The sequence below is a fragment of the Ctenopharyngodon idella genome, chromosome 1, assembly GCF_019924925.1.
Source record: "Ctenopharyngodon idella isolate HZGC_01 chromosome 1, HZGC01, whole genome shotgun sequence".
Taxonomy (NCBI): domain Eukaryota; kingdom Metazoa; phylum Chordata; class Actinopteri; order Cypriniformes; family Xenocyprididae; genus Ctenopharyngodon; species Ctenopharyngodon idella.
The window spans coordinates 847,401-869,165 of record NC_067220.1 but is presented as its reverse complement, the minus strand read 5'-3'; the positions used below and the strand labels follow the sequence as shown (position 1 = coordinate 869,165).

Sequence of the window (21,765 nt, the reverse complement as noted above, 5' to 3'; positions counted from 1 at the left end):
TTTCCACAGTAGGGGTTCAATTGCAAGACTATAAATTGGCCCTGAAAGAGGGCATCCTTGTCTTATTCCCCTCTGTACTTTAATGGGAACACTTAAACCTCCAGCAGCTACTTTGACCATACATTTAGCTTCATTGTACAATAAATTAACCCATGAGGTAAAATCATCTCCAAAACCAAAAGCCTCCAGTAACTTGAACAAATAAGTGTGGTTAACTCTGTTAAATTCTTGATCAAGAGATATTAACCTCAAATCATTATCATTATACTTTATCTATTATTATAATATAATATCATAATCTATTATATCTCTCATTAAAAATAAATGATCCCTAATACTTCGCCTCTTTACACAATATGATTGTTCTTTCATGATTATTACACTCATATAATTATTTAGTCTACTGGCAACTTTTATAATCCATATGCAATAATGCAACAGGTCTCCAATTCTTCCTTCAATACAAATCGATACTTCTTAAGTCTGTTTCTGTTGTGATAACAGTATGATTTTACGTTTTACGTGTCCACACTACAGAAGCCACAAACTTTTCCTCATCAGGGAAAAAAATATCTACCTTTTTCCCTTTAGTCCTGTCCAAAAAACAAACAAACAAACAAAAAAAAAAAAAAACATTTATCTGTTCCACAGAATATCATCAGCTTTATAGAGATCACAAATTAAGATATTTTGATGAAATCCGAGAGGTATGTGACTCCATTGACAGCAATATAATCGACACTTTCAAGGTCCAGAAAGGTACTAAAGACATCGTTATAACAGTCGACGTGACTGCAGTGGTTCAAACTTAATTTTATGAAGTACGAGAATACTTTTGTGTGCAAAAACAAAACAAAAATAACTTTATTCAACAATTTCTTCTCTTCTGTGTCATTCTCATTCGCTTTTTACATTCAGTGCCTCCAGGTTCTACGTCAGAATGGCGGCTTAGTATTGGCTGACACTTATCACGTGATCAGCATGATGCATGCGTGTGATGCTGACGCAGGAGCCGGCCAATAATGAGTCAGCGTTCTGACGTAGAACCTGGAAGTGCTGAGCCTCTGTCAAACAATGAGAAACTGACCATGAGGGGAATGTGCGGACGGCTGCGTTCTAGCAGCACAGTATGTGTCCGCCTGTCACAAGGGACAGGAAGTGACATAGACTACTAAAATCTCAAAGACTAGAAATAGACAGTGACATCTAGTGGACACACGTGCAAACAGCAGCAGTTCCCATGGCAACCAAATAAGCACACTGCTGATTGATACAGCATATATTATTGTCAATTATCATTTAGCTGTGTGCTGATCTGTTGATTACATGTAATTTATTATTAATTAATTTTTAATTTAATATGTTATAATTTGGTAAGAAATTTAAAGAAAGGCTGAAAGTGTGATAAAGTCCTCCTTAAAAAGGAGCTCAGCTGAGTTTTCACAAGAATTATACAAGATCTTTGTCAGAAACAAAATCTTCATGTTTTATTACATCAGTGGAGAGTCAATGTTCTGAAATAAATATTATTAAAAGCTGAAAAGACTTCAGGCTTCATAACAGACACTCAAAAAGCTCAGATGTTGTGCTTTTATGTGCATTTCATCTTTCCATAATCCATGCATATCACATTTGAGAACAATATCACAACCTCATCTGTTTTTTTTTTAAGAAATCAGGCTGTTAAAGTGAGAACTGAGAAAAAACAACAGTTGCTGTATTTGCTAAAGTTTGTTCATAAAATTGAGCACAGCTGCATATTCTGCTTTAATTTCACACTTTTGTCTCTGAACTATTCAGTATTTATTTACATCAAACTCTGACCAGAAGTTTCTGATCATTTCTTTCAGTGTCATCTGCAGAACAAAACGCTGTGCTGTAATTTAAACATTCATCAGACTTCATGCCAACAGTCAAATGACTAAAATACACAGCAAAGAAGCATATCTAAAGACTAACAAAAAAAAACACCAAACACACAAACTTAACGCCAAAGACAAGGTGATAAAAACATTCAGCTCATTTATATTCTCTGCTGTGGCTCATCAAGCAGTGAGATGATTGACAGCAGCGTATTCACTGTAATCCTGGTTATTCCTGATACTGACACTGTCAGGACAGTCTGATTCCTTGTGGAAATTCACCACTGCGTAATTCAGATCCTCAGCAGATGTGATGCAGCGCTGAGAGTCTCCAGTGGCTTTCTCAACTGAAGCGTAAACACAGTTAGAGGAAACAGAGGGGTTTGTGGGCAATTGGGCAGTGGCATAAACAGTGTCAAAAGAATCAGAGGGGTTTGTGGGTAACTCTTTGAGAGTGTCTTTAATCTCCTCATAATCACAACCAGCGTGAGAAACCTGAGGAGAGACAGAGAAATTATTTACAGCTCTGAAGATCTTCAGGATGGAAGGCATTAGACATTAATCTCATTTTATACAGTAACTGGACTCACCACTTCATGTTTTTCTGGTCCAGTCTGAGATGACGAATCACCATCTGCTAAAAACAAGCATCCTAAATTAATGACATTATATTACATTTCAACACTGAAGTCTTGTGTGAATGTTTTCACACATCATCAAATATCTGTATTTTGCTCATGTCTCATTGTAACCTATAGGTGGCGACAGAGAGTGGGAAAACAGATCAAGAAAATCTCAGTATAAAGAGTTTCTGCATATAAAAAAAATTAAGAAGAAGTTTTACCTCGAGACTGATGCTTCTTAGAGAGAAACAGTAATAAGAGTCCAGCGATGATCAGAACCACAAGAACCAGAACCAGAGGAACGATCAGAGAAGATCCTGAAAACAAGAGAAATAATCTTAGAATCTGATCACTTTCAGCTGTAGCGTCTGGATAGATCCGGCGTAGTCAATCAACTTTGGAAATTTCAGAATGCTTTTAGCCTCCTGAACTGTGCGTGTAAATCACGAATCGGCTCAGGCAAGTCCGGGACCAATTGCCCCATTGGCACCTTTGTTACCCCAGTAAAGAAAAACAGAACATATTCTCACCAGCTCCAGGAACTTCAAAGAGTCACCCTGGTGGGGCTAAGGGTCATGTGGTCACAGACACTGGCCACAACCCCAATACACACACACATACAGACACTCACAAACACGCATGGAGATTGTGAATGTACATTTATCCTCCAAATATGACTGTGCCAAAGTGTACCCGTCGCTGTATTTAAAGGTGCATGTATTTATCCCTAGTATATAAGCTTAGCTATGACTGTAGTTGTATTAGTTTTCTTCTAAACGATAAAACTCAAGTATAAACTGTCTCTCCCCATCTATGTCTTCGCCATCTGACAAGTTTGGTCTCATTGTAAAGCTTTCGTTATGCTCTAATTGAAAATGTATGTCACATGACTGTAAAATGCATTCTTCTATTTTTAATGGTACTTTGAAGAAAATGTACTCAGATCTGACACTTCATAAACCATGCAAATTAGGTCATAAATGGAGACAAAGAAAGAGTTTGCCCGCCAAAATCGCACCCTCATCATTGGCTGATGTATCCCAGGAGGCGTTCTGGTCTGTTGTCCTTAAAACACAATGACACGCATCTCTCGATTGTCTCTCGATTGTCTCTCGATTGTCTCTCGATTGTCTCTCGCCATTTAACACCCGTCTCTCCCGGACGTCTCGGCGACCGCGCTTCCATCACGCGCCCCCTCTCTTCGGGACGACCATCTTTTTGGCAACAAGTTTCTTTGTCAAACCCTCTTCATCCGTCGCCCGAAGTCTTCACTCTTCATCGCCTAGGAGACGGACTCTTTTCTTTTTCTTTATTTTCCGGTTATCTTACTCTTAAGTTAAACCCTTGTTTGAAAATCCCGCCGAAGAACACCTTCTCGGAAAAGGACCAATCGCTTCAGCCGCACGCACCGAAACTCCTGCAGAAACACGAAATGACCACAGCACCTGAACCTATGCAAGTATAGAACCATTCTTTCCAAAGCGTTTTAAGCTCGATGTGTAAGCTGAGTTTCCTTGCTGGCTCTCAAAGGTTTTAACTGTTAGTAAGTTGCCATTCCTTTGATCACCTCTGTTTTCTTGACTTTACTTTCGCTTTCTATATATGTGTATTGTTTGTGTATGTTTAGTAGTATAGTCTCTGTATCCGTAGTTTCATATATTAAATACATTATATTCATGTTCGATTGTTTTTTTTTTGCTCATGCAACAAACCCAGGTCACTTTAACGTTCCGATCCAGTATCCTTGCTTTACGCATTGATGCTAGAATAGGAAGTCTTTCTCGTGGCCAGAGAAAAACCTTCCTTTTATAATCGGCTATGAAGAGCTAACGGTTTGCTGGACAAACTAATAGTTTCTCTAAATTAGTATCAAACCAGAACTAATCATATATGTGATTGATTATAATTCGTTGTAATTAATTCACAATATATGTATAATTCCCTCTCGGGTCGGTATATGTATTATAATTAATCATAAAGCTTTATTATTTATTATATTCATATATTTCACCCATAAATTAATTAAATACCTGTACAGAATTGCTACACAGCTAAATATCAGATCAGATCATGGGCATTGCTTTACGTTTGGAATAGGATTGACCAGACCATGATAATGGATTTCAAGATTGCCAGGTCTGCGTAAAAAAAATAAGACCAATGGCCAATCAAAAGTAGCCCAATGACCGTATTTCATATATCACTCAAAATATAACATTCCCATACCTAAAATACATATTTTACAGTCAGTGTTATGCAAATTAAAAACTCAAAGGCTCCTACCAGAGGCCCTCCTTCACTAAACTTCACATCAAGCACAGGTTCATATTTTAATACAAGCTTTTCAGTCAAATACAATTTATGCAATATGTCAAACTTTTAACCCGTGGGGGAAAAAATCAAACCTGTTTCTAGGTTTTACATTGTACATTCATGCGAACCATTTAAATAACAATTGTCTCGCACATGTGCATCAGTTGCTCTTGTATATTACTAAATGTACCAGCCAGTTTGTCATAAATAGACATGTTGAACCATATGTAACAGTGAGTACTGTATGTAAAAATGGAATTATTCTTTACTAAAATCAACACATTTTCCACTATGGAATGCCAAAGCTGTCGAAATAAGAAATAAATAAATACATATAGAAAGAAATGTAAACTAAATAAACAAAGAAATGTAAAAATAATGCATATGTATACCTTTATTTCCTTAGGTATAATTGTATTTTTTCTACATTTATTATTTTTTTTCTTTTATTTATACATTTATTTATTTACATGTTTATTTATGTAAATGTATGCCTATGTATTTATGTCAACATTTGAAGAGTTCAGATGCAAAAGCCGCTAAACACCACCTCCATCAAAAATGAGATATGATACTGAGTGAATGCTCTCCGTACATTGTGTACGTTCATCAAATACTTTCGCTTCAAATCCGCTAAATCCCAGCATCAGCCCATTCACAAATACTGGTTTGTTGGCAGAAACCGCTAAACGTCACTTCCCTTTGTCAGCAAAAGCCTCTAAGTCCACAGAACAACCAATCAGAAGACATGAATCAAATCATATGATTTCAAGATGAATGACGGTGTGCCTTTAAGCCGGCTTTCAGTTGCCGAGCTGCAAGTTTTTATCATGATTGGTCCATCGTTACAGTGGCATTGTTACAGCATAAAAAAAAAAAATCTTTTCGCAGCAGCTGTTTGTCATTGACAAATCACAGATGACTTTATTCATAACCAATAAAACTGCATCTGGCTTTTATGTGATCTAAAACAACATGAAGGAAAATACGAAACTCACGTTGAAGGACATTCTAAAACACTGAATGTGGCTTAATGTACTAAGACAGTGATATTGGAGGACCAAATTCAGCACACACCTTATTAATAAAGCAGATGAGCAGAAGAGCCCAGAATATGAAAGCAACGAGGTTAATTGCATGTTAAACATTTTCCTCCCATAGAAAACCGTTATGAAGAAAACGTTTAACGTGGCTTAATGCATTAAGACAGTATTAAAAGACCAAATTCAGTACAGCTTATCTTATTGATAAAGCAAACTGCAGGCAAGCAGATGATGCCAAAATATGAACGAAACAGTGCTTTGCGTTTATATTCTGGGCTCATCTGCTTTCCAGCAGGCCTATATCATATTAACACACTATGCAAGCGATTCTAATCGTCCACGTGTTAGCCATGCTAACCTGTAAACGCTCCCATCACCTCGATAAACAAAGCATCATCTTCATCATTCCTCTTCTTTTCACTGAGTTGAAGACGCGCTGTGAGGAATAAACCTTGAATTCACCTCAGAAGAAGAAGAATGCGATTAATCCAGTGGAGTTAATTAAGTTATTATTTCTTACATTAGTTAACATTTTTCAAACTTGTACACATTGTACTAGTTGAACTATTGCCAAACTAATATGTGTGAAATCGACGGAAACATGTAGAAATATAAAACATAGGCAGGTCGGCAATGCTAAATAAATATAAATGTATGACATTAGGATGTTTTTCTGCTCTATGATATTAAACACAGTACAATATAAAAATAATATGAGTGTTTACACGATGAATATTAGAATGTTTAGGCCAGTGTTTACTGTGAAATATTGTGTTTGTGGATATCTGCTCAAATGTAGATGTTTATAATGTACTAAACAATAATGTGTCATAGAGTAAATGGTCTCTGTAAGCGTTGCGAGTTTGAGTCACTTATGATGTGCATTTGAAAAGCAAAAAGCGCCAAACATTAGATGTTTTTACTCCAAACTCACTTCAGAAAGTCAGTCGAGTGTTTGAAATAAATTCCATTTTGGGATCTGAAGTGGATCTTTTCACAGAATGAGGCAGTAAATTATTATGAAGTATTATAAATAATTAATGCCATATGATGATAAAAACTATATCACCTGATCATCTTTGTTCAACAAATTATGTGTTCTGGCAAACACTGTGTCAAAAAACAGAAACTGACATAAAAGCCAAGGGAACTGCCCAACTAAAGGAGACACTGATCACCATAATGGTGACCAACATTTTCAAAAAAAACTAAACCTGTTCATTCTCAAAAATAACTGAAGACAACTGACATAAATAAAGCCAGTCTGGTTTGTAATAAGAGAGATTTAAAGTATTTTCAGTTGATTTCATCTAAGGCTGTGGCTGAAGTCAGTTGTAGTTCTTGTGTTTTTCTTTTCTTCAGTGATTCTGCTCATTATCATCAGGTGTCTTCAATAATCAAACAATCATCACTTAATTAATCACTAAAGTATCTAATTTACTCTAACACTGCTTTAGAGGTCTGCATTCCCGCGACTTTCCCGCAGGAACCACGGGACCCGATAAGATTTCTTGCTGCGCGGGTTTCAATTTTGAATGAAAGGTGGATTGCGGTCAGTAACTTTAGTGTACTTTAGGCGGGAGCGGGCGGTCTGACAATAACCCGGTCGCTCCCGAGATGCTCTGACATCAGCGCATCTGTGCTTGAACTTGAAGTGAACAAAACTTTCTGCAGTGGTGGCGTTCACACAGTCACCAGTTCCCTGTCCTGAGAAAACTGGCAAGATATGTTCTTTGCATTAGAGGTCTGCACGAGTGCACCTTCAGAGAACATTCAACTTTTGTGATCGGATTTTAGAGGAGAGACGTTCTGAAACGGTTGTCAGTCAGCGTCATTCTGTTCTTGTGTGGATGTTAAAAAATATTTCAGTTTTCGTTTATGTATTTTTGGCTTAGCCTATAGTTTTGAGGGACATGTTGTAGGCTATTTAATTTAGCCTATTTTTCTCTGTGATATTTAGCCTATTATTCTTTGGACATTTTTTCTCTGACATTTTTAGTGTGTTGACAGCATCATAAGACAAATAACACATGAAAATCTTGTATTTGCTATGCAACATTTTGTATTTGTTATCCCCAATCACTCTCTTTCTCTAGGGGAAGTTTAAACGCGAGATTCTGGAAACGATCTAAATTTAGCGGGACCCGTCGGGTCGGGAAGAAAATCACTATATGCGGATAGCAGGTGAACACAGAGTGAATTTTAGGCGGGAGCGGGTGCGTGAGGAATAGAACCTTGCAGGAGCGGGACGAAAAAACAGTCCCGCGCAGACCTCTACACTGCTTCAGGGTTACTTTAATACCCTGCTGGTGGTTCACATATGAACACTGAGGGGTGTTAATTTAACACTGGGGAATTTACTGTGTTGTGTAAGTTGCAAAGGCATGTCCGCACACCTCCTGCATTTTGTTTGTTCACACCACAATGTATCGCTGTGGCCTCAGAGCTTCATCCTTGCTACTCTGAGCTATAAAATACACCCCACTCATTAGCATACAGAAAAAGAAATGTAGAAATAAATAAATATGAAAATAAATAAGTATATAAATACATAAATAAACAAGGAATTAAATAAATGTGGAAATAATACATACATAAATAAAATAAATAAATGAGGATATAAATAAAAGTGGAAATACATGTATAAATACATTAATAAATAAATTTGGGGAAAATACAATTATACATAAATAAGGAAACAAAAGGATAAGTACACTTATTTATTTATTTATTTATTTATTTTTTACATTTCTTTGTATACTTATTTATGTATTCATTTATTTTAGTTTTTTTTTTAATATATTTATTCATTATTATTTATTATTTTACAGTTGAAAATATAATTTATTTTTATGTTTAGTAATATATGTCAGCCGCTAGGGGGGTCAGGCCTCTTCACAAGCTACACCCATTGATCATGTTTGTATTTCAGCACAAGATCACCTGCTGATGTGTTTAGAGACGCCAGTGATGAAGAAGATCTGGAAATACCTGTGAACGGTGAAGGTCTGACTGATGAGAAAGAAGAAGCAGATGATGATGATGATGCTGGAGGTGAGGATGATGATAGTGATGATGATGATGATGTTCTTGATGATGGTGATGGAGGTGAGGATGATGATAATGATGATGATGATGTTGGTGAATATGTTCTTGATGATGATGATGGAGGTGAGGATGATGATAATGATGATGATGATAGGTGGTGGTGGTGGTGATGATGATGATGATGATGTTTCTGGAATTTTGTATATAAAAATGAAACAATAAATTTCTAAATGATGCTTTTTTTCACAAACTTGACACACTTTTCTCATGATACAGACACTTGTTACTGATGTCATTCACACACTCACTACCCAGAATTCACGCTTGGTGACACACAGACACTTAGAAAATAGAATTGAAAGCTGTTAGTTTGAGTTCCCAGAACTTAAGCCTGTGGTTTCTCAATATAGTGCATAGCAGTGTTACTGGGTGAACGCCCTTAACTGCAGTTAACTATAGTACAAGTGTGGTAAAAGGACTTCCAGCAGCACTAAAACCTGCACTTTTACTGTATCCAGATGACACACCTGTACTACAGTTAAAAACTGCTGCTGTAATACTGTGTCCAAATTACAACAATAATGCTGCAACACCAAACACTGTAGTAATACAAGATTAACACAGAGAACTAGACACTAAACGCTTTCAAACTGCAAGTGAAAAAACAAACAAAAAAAAAACAGCATTTGCGGATGCTAAGAGAGACACTGTCAGTTTCATTAACAGTAAGATATGAGTACATGAATATGAAATTAACAAATAACTATAACTGTATAACAATATTAGAGCGGTTACGTTTATAGAATGAAATGAAGATTAAATCGGTCAAACACAAACATTGATCATTGCTTCACTATGTGAGCAGCGCAGTTTCTCATTGTGAACGTGGTGCGTGGCCAAGTATGGTGACCCATACTAGAAATTTGTGTTCTGCATTTTAACAAGTGCACACACGCACACAGGCGATTGGAGGTTAGGTGTCTTACTCAAGGTCATCTGTTTCCTGCCAGCACTGAGACTTGAACCCTCCACCTTTTGGTTACAAGGCCGACTCTCTAACCATTAGGCCACAACTGCCCCAACAGCACCGTTTATCTACACAAAGCTGCACTTTGACCTGCATAGACTGTAATCATGTGAACTGCAGTTTGTTTTTATACTTCCTCTTTCAATTGTAGTTTGTGGTTTTGCTTTATTTATCAGAAAGAACATCTAAATTAAAAATAACCATGTGGTTAAACTTGCTTAAAAAGAATCAGCTTCAAACCTCAGTGATTTTAAGCAGCATGAGAAATAAGATGAACAGCATGTTATGGAAAATCACCCGTACCTGTAACATCGATCAGGACTCGTGTGATGAAGCTCTTGTGTCCTTGATCAGACTGAACTCCACACCAGTATTCTGAATGTTGTTCAGTCACATGACTGATTCTTCCCGTCAGGAGCTGCTCTTCTCTGTCATCATACAGCTGGATCTTTCCCTCAGGACTCCATCTTCTGCTCTCCTTCACAGACGTCTCTTCAGCACAGAGATCAGCTCCAGATCTCCAGCAGAGAAACTTCACATCACTAATGTGGGATTGTGGGTATTTGCAGCTGATGTTCACAGATCCTCCTGCAGCAGCTGATAGACTGATGCTCTTCACACAACAACCATCTGTTTCAGATCCAAATCAAGTGCAGCAATGTTACAATTACCAGATATATTCATGGATTCTGTCAAATAATGCAGAAATGACTGAAAGCGTCTCACCGTCTCTGATGTCCAGATTAAACTCAGAGAAGACACTGTAGTCTTCAGAAACTTTGACTTTAATCTTATAATCTCCAGAGTCGTTCTCATTCAGCTCTCTGATAAACACACGTAAGAGACCTGCAGATCTGTCATCATGAACGGAGAATCTGTCCTGTTCCCATTCTGCTGCTCTGTTAGAGTTTATTACAGTGAAACATTGATCTGCTGCAGTTTTACAGATGTTTATCAAAGGACTCGCTTCTTGCATCTCATATTTGAAGTTTATAATGACGTTTCCTCCAATATATCCTTTCACAGATCTGATTTGTTGACCTGTTAAACACAAACCCAGATAATTTGTCATTTTATGATCTGGTCACTTTGCTGCAACATTTATGAATGTGTGACAGACTGGAAATATGATGGTGAAAGACAAAATTTATTAAGTAATAATAGGTACCCCAAAATGCATATTTTTTTTCTTTCTTCAATTAAAATACTTAAGAGAATCTTTAAAAGTGTTTAAATGTTACTTAGATGTAAGTGTCTTCTATAAGATGCCTGTAGGTGGCGCATTACATTAGAGTGATGAGGAAGTTATGTTCAGGTAAAAGGTTCAAAGCATTTAAAGAAAACACCAGAACGCTGCAGACTGTGTTGATCTCATCATTTTCTACAGGTGTGTATGTATGGTTTTTATTGACCAATATCCAAATATTCATGAATGCTTAGTTTTCAAATTAATATTTTATTAGCAATTCAATCATTGCAATTTCCAAGAGTAAATAATCACAAATGTGATGCGTAATTAGGAGATGTGAAACAATCAAATATATTGTTCATAGATTTTCCATGTTGAGCTGTATTATGTTATATTGAGTTCAATGCATTTTGTCCATGTGGAAACGCTGAAACATAATATGGTGGGTTCCTTTGAGACTAACACTGATAAGGGTTTGAAAAGCAGACCTTGAGCACATTTGAGACTATTAATTGCTATTATTTAGTATTCTTTTTAATTGAACAGTGTAAATGTTAAACTAGGAGATCAAAAGGTTATTGATGGCGTCTGTTATGAGTTTGACGAGTGAACGGCAGTAATTACAGTCAGTGTTGAGTATCGTGATGTTGTGGAGATCATCATGGGTTTCGAGGGTCTCAGTTACTCACCTCTTATAACCTTCAGATTCACTTCAGTGTAGGAATCTATTCCAGATTTATCAACTGCACACCAGTACGTCCAAGAATCCAGTTCAGTCAGATCTCTGATGGTCACATTGAAGACTGCTGATCTTGTGTCGTCATACAGAGAGAATCTTCCATTATTAAACCATTTATCTTTAATATCAGTCTTGATGAGGTCAGAGCACTTTCTAAGCACTTTCTGAACACTTTTACAAAAATACTTTTCATTTGCTGTATATTCTTCATCATATTTGCATGTGATCGTGACTCCTCCTCCTGAATATCCTGTCACATTGATGGAGCTCACGACACCTACAACAAACCAGCATCTTAATACAACACTAACACATACTGGAGCGAGATTTATTTTAAAGAGATTCATTGACTTAATAATTGGTAATTTCACCATATTAGTTATAGATACAGAGTTTTGTTCATCATTTGATCACAGCTGTAGTTCTTCTGTGATCTGATTGTTCTTACCAGGAATCATCATCAGAGTGAAAGTCAAGATGATCTTCATTCTTCTCTCTTATTAAACGATCTTCTCTGTTGTCAGTAGATTCAGTTCTTCTGAAGCTTTCGATGTGTGTTCAGATGAGTTTTGAGTGTTTCTTTCCTGGTTACATGTTTAACATGAAGTGCTGAATGTGACGGAGACACCCACTTCCTCTGAGAGAGAGAGAGAGAGAGAGAGAGAGAGAGAGAGAAGAGGGAAGTGAAACTAGTTCTTCATACATGGTTAATGAGCACAGCTGCAGAACAGACATGTGCAGATAAAACTCATAAAAAGTGTTATTTTACAGAGGTTTTCACAGAATGATTCAATTTCAAAGCCTTAGTTTTATGTTTTTCCAGAATCGTAATATTTAATGTTTTTAACTGATTTAAGATTTAAATGAAGTGTTTTTTCAGAGCATCACATTCATGTCAAAGATAGTAAAACAAGCAGCGGTTCCCATGGTAACTGTATAAACAGTGCAGACAGTAAACAGGTCACCAATATCCCCCTCATACATGAGAACAATAAACTGCGCCATCTATTGGCGGGAATGAGATAATAAAACAAAATAACGACTTAATTCAACAATATCTGATGGGTGATCTGAAAAGTATTCTCATTGCTTTATAATATTAAGGTAGAACCACTGTAGTCACATGAACTGTTTTAAATATGTTTTTAGTACCTTTCTGGGCACTGAAAAAGGAAAAGGAAACTAACTTGCTGGCAATGGAGATCTCACTGAGCCATCAGATTTTATCAAAAATATCTTAATTTGTGTTCTGAAGATGACTTACGGGTGTGGAACGACATGAGGGTGAGTAATAAATGACAGAATTTTAATTTTTTGGGTGAACTAACCCTTTAAGGCTGAAAGTGATTCACAACCCCATCATGAAGTAACATCACACAGGTCTTCACCTCCAGACACAGAGAATGGCCATGGGAAGGCACAACCAAGGCTATGTATGAGAATGCAGAGAAAGCCTCACAGACATTCCCCTGCTACACGTGTGCTGGTTTCCACTCTGCTCCCACGGCTCGACGTCCCTCCGGCTGTGATTGATCAGATCAATGAAGACGTCCGACACACCTGTTCCAGTCCTACCAGGATTATCAGGATTTTGCCAAAGCTATCAAGAATGTTGCCATTGGACGCTTCCCAACAACTGGCTATAGAGGAACAAAAAGAAATCAGATGAGAATGAGGCCGTTTGATCCATCTGGACCTTCATCTCTCTCAAGACCTCCAGAGACGACCCATGACTTTACAATGGTCTCACAGACAACAAGAGAGACGACCCCATTTTTTTGAGTATTTAATTTTATGCATTAACATTCACAACACAATGATTATTTAACTGTGATTATTATTATCATTTGTTTATTTATTTGTAATCATTATTCATGTTGTTGTACAGTATGCATAAGAATACAATGCCCTGCCTCATTGTTTGACGTTTTTAGCTAATATGGTTTATTATTTTGTTTATTTCCTGGAAAAGCCTTATATGGGCAATTATGTAACTATTACATAGGTATTATAATACAATGAATATAACATTCATATGATGTCTTATAGTATTCACCCAGGAGTGCTGTGAATGGCTGGAAAGTGTTGCAGAGCATATGTGTGTGCAGAAGTTGTGGCTGTACAAAGTTGAATTCAAGGTCAAAGAAAAAAGGAAAACAGCACACTTTATTGTTGTAAAAGCTTTTATTAAGAATATGTTTTATTAAGAAAAGACACCACACCTGTTGTTGTATTGTTTTATTAAGATAGTGGTTTATTAAGAAAAGACTACACACTTGATGTTTTAAGCATTTAATAAAAGCATGTTGGTAGAGAGGAAAAAAACATGCATTAGAAAGAGCTTTGCTAATGCAAGAAGAAAAAGCAAGCATTACTGTTGGATGATGTGTTGCAGACGAGACGCAGGAGGCAGCAAAGAAGAAGAGTCCGAAGAAGGAGAACAAAGATGCAAAAGGCTTAATATATAGTCTTGAGGGGATCCCCAAAAACTCACGATACCTCAAGAGTTCGGATTTGACAAATTGTCTATAAAACACCAATAAATAATGAGGGGATTTCCAAAGATGATGACCTCAAGTATTCAGATTATCTAGTGTGAATATTACGGCAGATGCTGCTTCGTGAAGAGCTTACTGCCTGAAGAGCTTCTTCAGCACCAGAACCATCGCTGATATTGCCTTGAATGAAGAGCATTTTGATATTATACTTTATTTAATACTTGTATAGAGTGTTTGTAGATTACATGTACTGCTAGGAATAGTAACAGTTGTAAATAAACTGACTTGTATTTTATAATAAAGTTTGCCTCCCGTGGCATTAATTTAAGTCGCTGAACCCGAACAGACCGTGGAGAAGTCTTCTGTCTGATTGCGAGTATTTTAAAGTGCTCATAATTTATATCAGATTTCACTTACTTACCTACCCTGAGCATAATAAAGAATAAGGTAAAGGTGTTTAATTACCCTCCATAAAATTTAAATTATTTTTTAACTTAATTGGTTTACTACTGTTATACCTGCTCTACTGTTACCTAGTACTTATTTTCCTTATTTTCTTCTTCTTCTTCTTATGGTGTATTTATTTATTTGTATATATATATATAATAGGTTCTTAGTTTTGCCTTCAGATAAACAGCAGTATTTTAATCTCTGATCATATAAAAATGTTAAACACTAACTTTTGGAGTATTAAGGGTTTGTGCTCTAAAACATTTGGATTAAAATCACACATGGTTAAAACTGGATACAAACTTTGACATTCTGGATAAAGACCTTTTTATCTGTGGAATTCATATCAGATTTTTCATACTATGACAGTGAAATATTTCACACTTTACGAGGAGAAATTCATCAATATCAAACTCAGGAAAATTTTACTATGTGGAGATCTAAATGCTCAAACAGACTACATTGATGATTCAGGAGATAAACATCTGTTCACACAAATACCCCAAGATCTCTTTAATACCCTACCTAGAAGAAATAACCAGGAACTGGAGTCAGTAGACGTGGGAAGAGCCGGGGGGTGAAAACGTTTTAAATTTGAAGATCAAGGTAAATTGTACTTAATTTGTCTTCCAGGAAACATGCAAGTATCTTCTGTTGCTTCCGAAGGGCAGTATTACAAAAAAAAAAAAAAAAAAAAAAAAATCCACAAAATAAGAACATTTTGGACATCTTCATCCTGTTCAAAAGTTTTTGCCCCCCGGCTCTTAATGCGTCGTGTTTCCTTCTGGAGCATCAGTGAATTTTTGAACCTTGTTTAATAGTTGTGTTTGAGTCCCTCAGTTGTCCTCAGTGTGAAAATATGGATCTCAAAATCATACAGTCACTGCTGGAAAGCAAAAAATCTTTGAAAACTGAAGAATCTGCAGGACCTGGAGGCTTTTTCTGAAGAACAGAGCTCAGGACAAACAAGAGACTCATAAACAACCATCACAAAAAATCTTCCCGGTAACCACACACAGTATTAAGAATCAATGGTTCACAAACTTTTGAACAGGGCCATTTTTAATAAATTCAGCAATTTTTTTTTTTTTTTTTGTCTTGTGGATTATATGTAAACATCTTTTATGTAAAATGTCTTACTCAGGACAGTACTAAATAAAAAATAACATGCATTTTGTATGATTTCTCAATTTTGTTAAAATTATTCACATTTTCACAGATTCTGCAAGTAGGTTCACACACTTTTTCATGCAACTGTATGTAAACTTAACACATCATATAGATGGACTCATAGCACTGCTGAAACATATATTCATGTATTAAAGTCAAACGAAATAGTCAATTCCATAACATTGTTCAGCAATTCAACATATGATAATAATCAGAAGGGAATTGATTTAGCAATTAAACATATTAATGACATTTTTGAAAATATAGCAAAAAAAAAAAAAACTCTTAAATAACATGACACCATATAGACACAAAATTGCACTAAACAAAAACCTTCTGAAAAATGGTTTGACCATGACTGTAAAACAATTAGACAAGAGCTACGGTTCATTTAAAAAAAACACACAGATCCAGTCAACACTGAGTTACGCTTAAAACACTCAGAACTTCTGAAACAATACAAAAACACACTGAGACAGAAGAAACTCGATTATTATAACAACACGCTTCAAAAGATTAAAAAAAAAACACAATTGGTCAGGGCCAGTTCTGGAGCATGTGGAACAGTTTGAACACTTCAAAGCCACACGAACCAGCCATACACGATGATCATTTTGAGAACCTCTATACCATCAAACTGACCCTTTAAATAATCCCAACCTGAACGTTCTTGAGTCATGCATCAAAAACAACCGAAATCCACTATCTAATAATCCAACAAGAACTTAGTGGAAAACTGAAGTCCCTCAAATCTAATAAATCCTGTGACCCTGACAACATAAAAAAAACCGAGATGCTTAAATTGAACTTCAGAATGCATTGCTCAAAGTCTTTGACTTGATTCTGAGTTCAGGTGTTTTTCCAGAGGTCTGGAATACAAGGCTCATCTCTCCCATCTTTAATAGTGGAGACAAAACAGACCCTAATAACTACAGAGGAATCTGTGTGACCAGTCATTTACAAAAATTAAAGCAAAAAAAATTAAGCAAAAATTAAAAACAATACAAACCATTCCAAACCAAACCAAACCAAACCAAATCATTTTATACACATTCTCTGATGTGGAGATTCAACTGATGATGATGATGATGATGATGGTGGTGGTGGTGGTGGTGGTGATGATGATGATGATGATGATGATGATGATGATGATGATGATGTTTCTGGAATTTTGTATATAAAAATGAAACAATAAATTTCTAAGTGATGCTTTTTTCACACCCAGAACTTGTCATCTCTTTTCTCATGATACAGACACTTGTTACTGATGTCATTCACACACTCACTACCCAGAATTCACGCTTGGTGACACACAGACACTTAGAAAATAGAACTGTGAGCTGTTTGTTTGAGTTTCTGGAACTTAAGCCTGTGGTTTCACACTGAATAATACACTACAGCAGAGTTACTGGATGAACACCATTAACTGCAGTTCAAACATACTGTGTTCAATTACCACACTAATGCTGCAATACTAAACACTGTAATAATACAAATTAATTATTTTAATTGATTAATATTGGTGAGAAAATCACCCGTACCTGTAACGCTGATCAGGACTCGTGTGATGAAGCTCTTGTGTCCTTGATCAGACTGAACTCCACACCAGTATTCTGAATGTTGTTCAGTCACATGACTGATGCTTCCCGTCAGGAGCTGCTCTTCTCTGTCATCATACAGCTGGATCTTTCCCTCAGGACTCCATCTTCTGCTCTCCTTCACAGACGTCTCTTCAGCACAGAGATCAGCTCCAGATCTCCAGCAGAGAAACTTCACATCACTAATGTGGGATTGTGGGTATTTGCAGCTGATGTTCACAGATGCTCCTGCAGCAGCTGATAGACTGATGCTCTTCACACAACAACCATCTGTTTCAGATCCAAATCAAGTGCAGCAATGTTACAATTACCAGATATATTCATGGATTCTGTCAAATAATGCAGAAATGAATGAAAGTGTCTCACCGTCTCTGATGTCCAGATTAAACTCAGAGAAGAAACTGTAGTCTTCAGAAACTTTGACTGTAATCTCATATTCTCCAGAGTCGTTCTCATTCAGCTCTCTGATAAACACACGTAAGAGACCTGCAGATCTGTCATCATGAACGGAGAATCGTCTGTCCTGTTTCCATTCTGCTGCTCTGTTAGAGTTTATTACAGTGAAACATTGATCTGCTGCAGTTTTACAGAAATATTTCACATGGTTCTTGTGTTTCATCTCATATTTGTAGTTTATAATGACGTTTCCTCCAATATATCCTTTCACAGATCTGATTTGTTGACCTGTTAAACACAAACCCAGATAATTTGTCATTTTATGATCTGGTCACTTTGCTGCAACATTTATGAATGTGTGACAGACTGGAAATATGATGGTGAAAGACAAAATTTATTAAGTAATAATAGGTACCCCAAAATGCATATTTTTTTCTTTCTTCAATTAAAATACTTAAGAGAATCTTTAAAAGTGTTTAAATGTTACTTAGATGTAAGTGTCTTCTATAAGATGCCTGTAGGTGGCACATTACGTTAGAGTGATGAGGAAGTTATGTTCAGGTAAAAGGTTCAAAGCATTTAAAGAAAACACCAGAACGCTGCAGACTGTGTTGATCTCATCATTTTCTACAGGTGTGTATGTATGGTTTTTATTGACCAATATCCAAATATTCATGAATGCTTAGTGATAATGTATGTCCAGTTTAAAGATGATTGTTGAGTTTTCAAATTATTATTTTATTAGCAATTCAATCGTTGCAATTTCCAAGAGTAAACAGAGTTCAAAGATCATAATACTCTTAAAAATGTGATGCGTAATTAGGAGATGTGAAACAATCACATATATTTTTCATAGATTTTCCATGTTGAGCTGTATTATGTTATATTGAGTTCAATGCATTTTGTCCATGTGGAAACGCTGAAACATAATATGGTGGGTTCCTTTGAGACTAACACTGATAAGGGTTTGAAAAGCATACCTTGAGCACATTTGAGACTATTAATTGCTATTATTTAGTATTCTATTTAATTTATGAGTGTAAATGTTAAACTAGGAGATCAAAAGGTTATTGATGGCGTCTGTTATGAGTTTGACGAGTGAACGGCAGTAATTACAGTCAGTGTTGAGTATCGTGATGTTGTGGAGATCATCATGGGTTTGAGGCTCTCAGTTACTCACCTCGTATAACCTTCAGATTCACTTCAGTGTAGAAATCTTCAGCTAAAGAGATATCAGCTGCACAGTAGTACATCCCAGAATCCTCTTCACTCAGATTTCTGATGGTCACAGTGAAGACTGCTGATCTTGTGTCGTCATACAGAGAGAATCTTCCAGTTTTAACCCATTTATCTTTAATATCAGTCTTGATGAGGTCAGAGCATGTTGTTTTCCACTGTCCTTTACAAAAATACTTTATATTTGCTGTATATCCTTCATCATATTTGCATGTGATCGTGACTCCTCCTCCTGAATATCCTGTCACACTGATGGAGCTCACGACACCTACAACAAACCAGCATCTTAATACAACACTAACACATACTGGAGCGAGATTTATTTTAAAGAGATTCATTGACTTAATTGGTAATTTCACCATATTAGTTATAGATACAGAGTTTTGTTCATCATTTGATCACAGCTGTAGTTCTTCTGTGATCTGATTGTTCTTACCAGGAATCATCAGCAGAGTGAAAGTCAAGATGATCTTCATTCTTCTCTCTTATTAAATGATCTCTGTTGTCAGTAGATTCAGTCCTTCTGAAGCTCTCGATGTGTGTTCAGATGAGTTTTGAGTGTTTCTTTCCTGGTTACATGTTTAACATGAAGTGCTGAATGTGACGGAGACACCCACTTCCTGAGAGAGAGAGAGAGAGAGAGAGAGAGAGAGAGAGAGAGAGAGAGAGAGAGAGAGAGAGAGAGAGAGAGAGAGAGAGAGAGAGAGAGAGAGAGAGAGAGAGAGAGAGAGAGAGAGAGAGAGAGAGAGAGAGAGAGAGAGAGAGAGAGAGAGAGAGAGAGAGAGAGAGAGAGAGAGAGAGAGAATAAAGCTTTGACAGTGACACCTGATGGACACACACACAAATGGCACTTCACAAGAGATAGATGCACATTTCTGACTGATTAATATGGTAAATATTTTGCATTTTACATTTTGATAATCGTCTAAACATTAAAATGGAAACTAATTTAAGACTCAAACGATAATTTACACACTTGTTTACTTATTAGAATATTACGTCAAACACAATATCATTAAATATAAGTGAATTGACTGAATTCTCATTCATAAACCTCACCATCTGTTGAGTTTTCCAGCGTATCTTTGTTTGAATGACTCTTTTACTGCTTCAGTGAATCTGGTCTCCACAGGGACACACATGAAACACATCAGATAAAACCTGCTGGAACCACAAACCGCGAAAGAGTGACACAAAACTGAAACTGAAGTGTGGAAGTCTGGAGGAGTGAAGCGGCTCCCTCTAGTGTTCAGATGATGTTCAGCACCATGGAGAGCAGCCGATCACGTGACTAAGATTCATTTGGGCTCAGCAGGAGTGCGCATCGAGGGTGCATAGCAGCCGCAAAGGGGGCGCTCACGAGCACCCTTCTTTAAGCGTAAATGACGAATGGGACACCCTACGGTCTTGTGGACTTAACGGACACGCGCACGCAGCGGCCATTGTAAGTCCACAAGACCGAAAGTGCACATGAAGTCTGCCATTTGGGACAGGGCCTGTCCTGATGATCTCCTGTTCTCATAGACATGAAATTACACTTCGGAAACATCTTATAACACTGAATAATGGTCCACTTTATTGTTATAATAAACAATTATCTTTAGTCATACACAAATGCACACATTTTAAGTATATTAAGCAAGTTACATCACATGAGCAGGAACAATAGTTGTTGAGCAAATAACAAATGGGTGAGATCTAACATGTGTCTGCTGTAATCATTAACTCATAACTGCATATAATGACTCTGATCCTGATCAACACTGAAGATGAACATCAGCAGGACCATCTGTGTCATTCAGTACAGGATGATGGAGCGTGAACTTCTGCACTGTTAAATGTTAGCGTAAACTGTATTAGCATCAGATGGGTTTGTGGGTAATTGTGGAGTGGCATAAACAGTGTTAGAAAAATCAGAGGGGTTTGTGGGTAATTGTAGAGTAGCATAAACAGTTTTAGATGAATCAGAGGGGTTTGTGGGTAATTGTGGAGTAGCATAAACAGTGCTAATGTCAGAGGGGTTTGTGGGTAACTGATTATTGTGCTGTTTATGCCACTCCACAGCAGGGTTTATGGGTAATTGGGCAGTATTATAAACAGTGTTACAAGAATCAGAGGGTTTTATGGGTAACTGGCTGGTTTTGCAGTCAGTGTGAAGTCTGGTGTCTTTAATCTCCTCATACAGCGTTTGATGAACCTGAGAATGAGAAATTGTTCACAGCTTTTGATTAAAGTCATTCATTCAAACACACTCTTATCAACAATGTGACTTTACAAACCACTTCACTGTTTTCTGTTCCAGGTTCAGATACTTCAGAGGCTGAATCAGGGTCTGTAAAAAATAAATATACTACATTAAATATAGTAATAATGATAATAATAATAATTCACAATAATAATATGTAATGTTTCAGTGACACTCAAGATATCAGACTTGCACGTGTTTCTCAGTGCACTGACTAGTTGTGACCAGCAGGGGGAAGCAACATCTTTCTATTCACACATTTCACAGACAACAATGTAAATCACTGACAAACTGCAAACATTATCAGAGGCTGATCTCCAACTCGGTG

At 36.7% G+C, this 21,765-nt stretch overlaps 1 protein-coding gene across 1 annotated transcript; it reads right to left on the bottom strand.

Moving 5' to 3' along the window:
* Positions 1–1,461: 1,461 nt before the first annotated feature.
* Positions 1,462–19,788, bottom strand: LOC127508231 (uncharacterized). The gene is made up of 10 exons (XM_051885993.1): positions 19,629–19,788; positions 19,137–19,460; positions 17,927–18,244; positions 17,504–17,830; positions 17,091–17,125; positions 8,833–9,043; positions 6,200–6,292; positions 2,707–2,802; positions 2,453–2,499; positions 1,462–2,357 (listed from the first exon to the last, which is right to left on the bottom strand). Exons 1-10 carry the CDS (start codon positions 19,666–19,668, stop codon positions 2,046–2,048), a joined length of 1,803 nt encoding a protein of 600 aa, XP_051741953.1. The 5' UTR covers positions 19,669–19,788; the 3' UTR covers positions 1,462–2,045.
* Between the last annotated feature and the right edge of the window lie 1,977 nt (positions 19,789–21,765).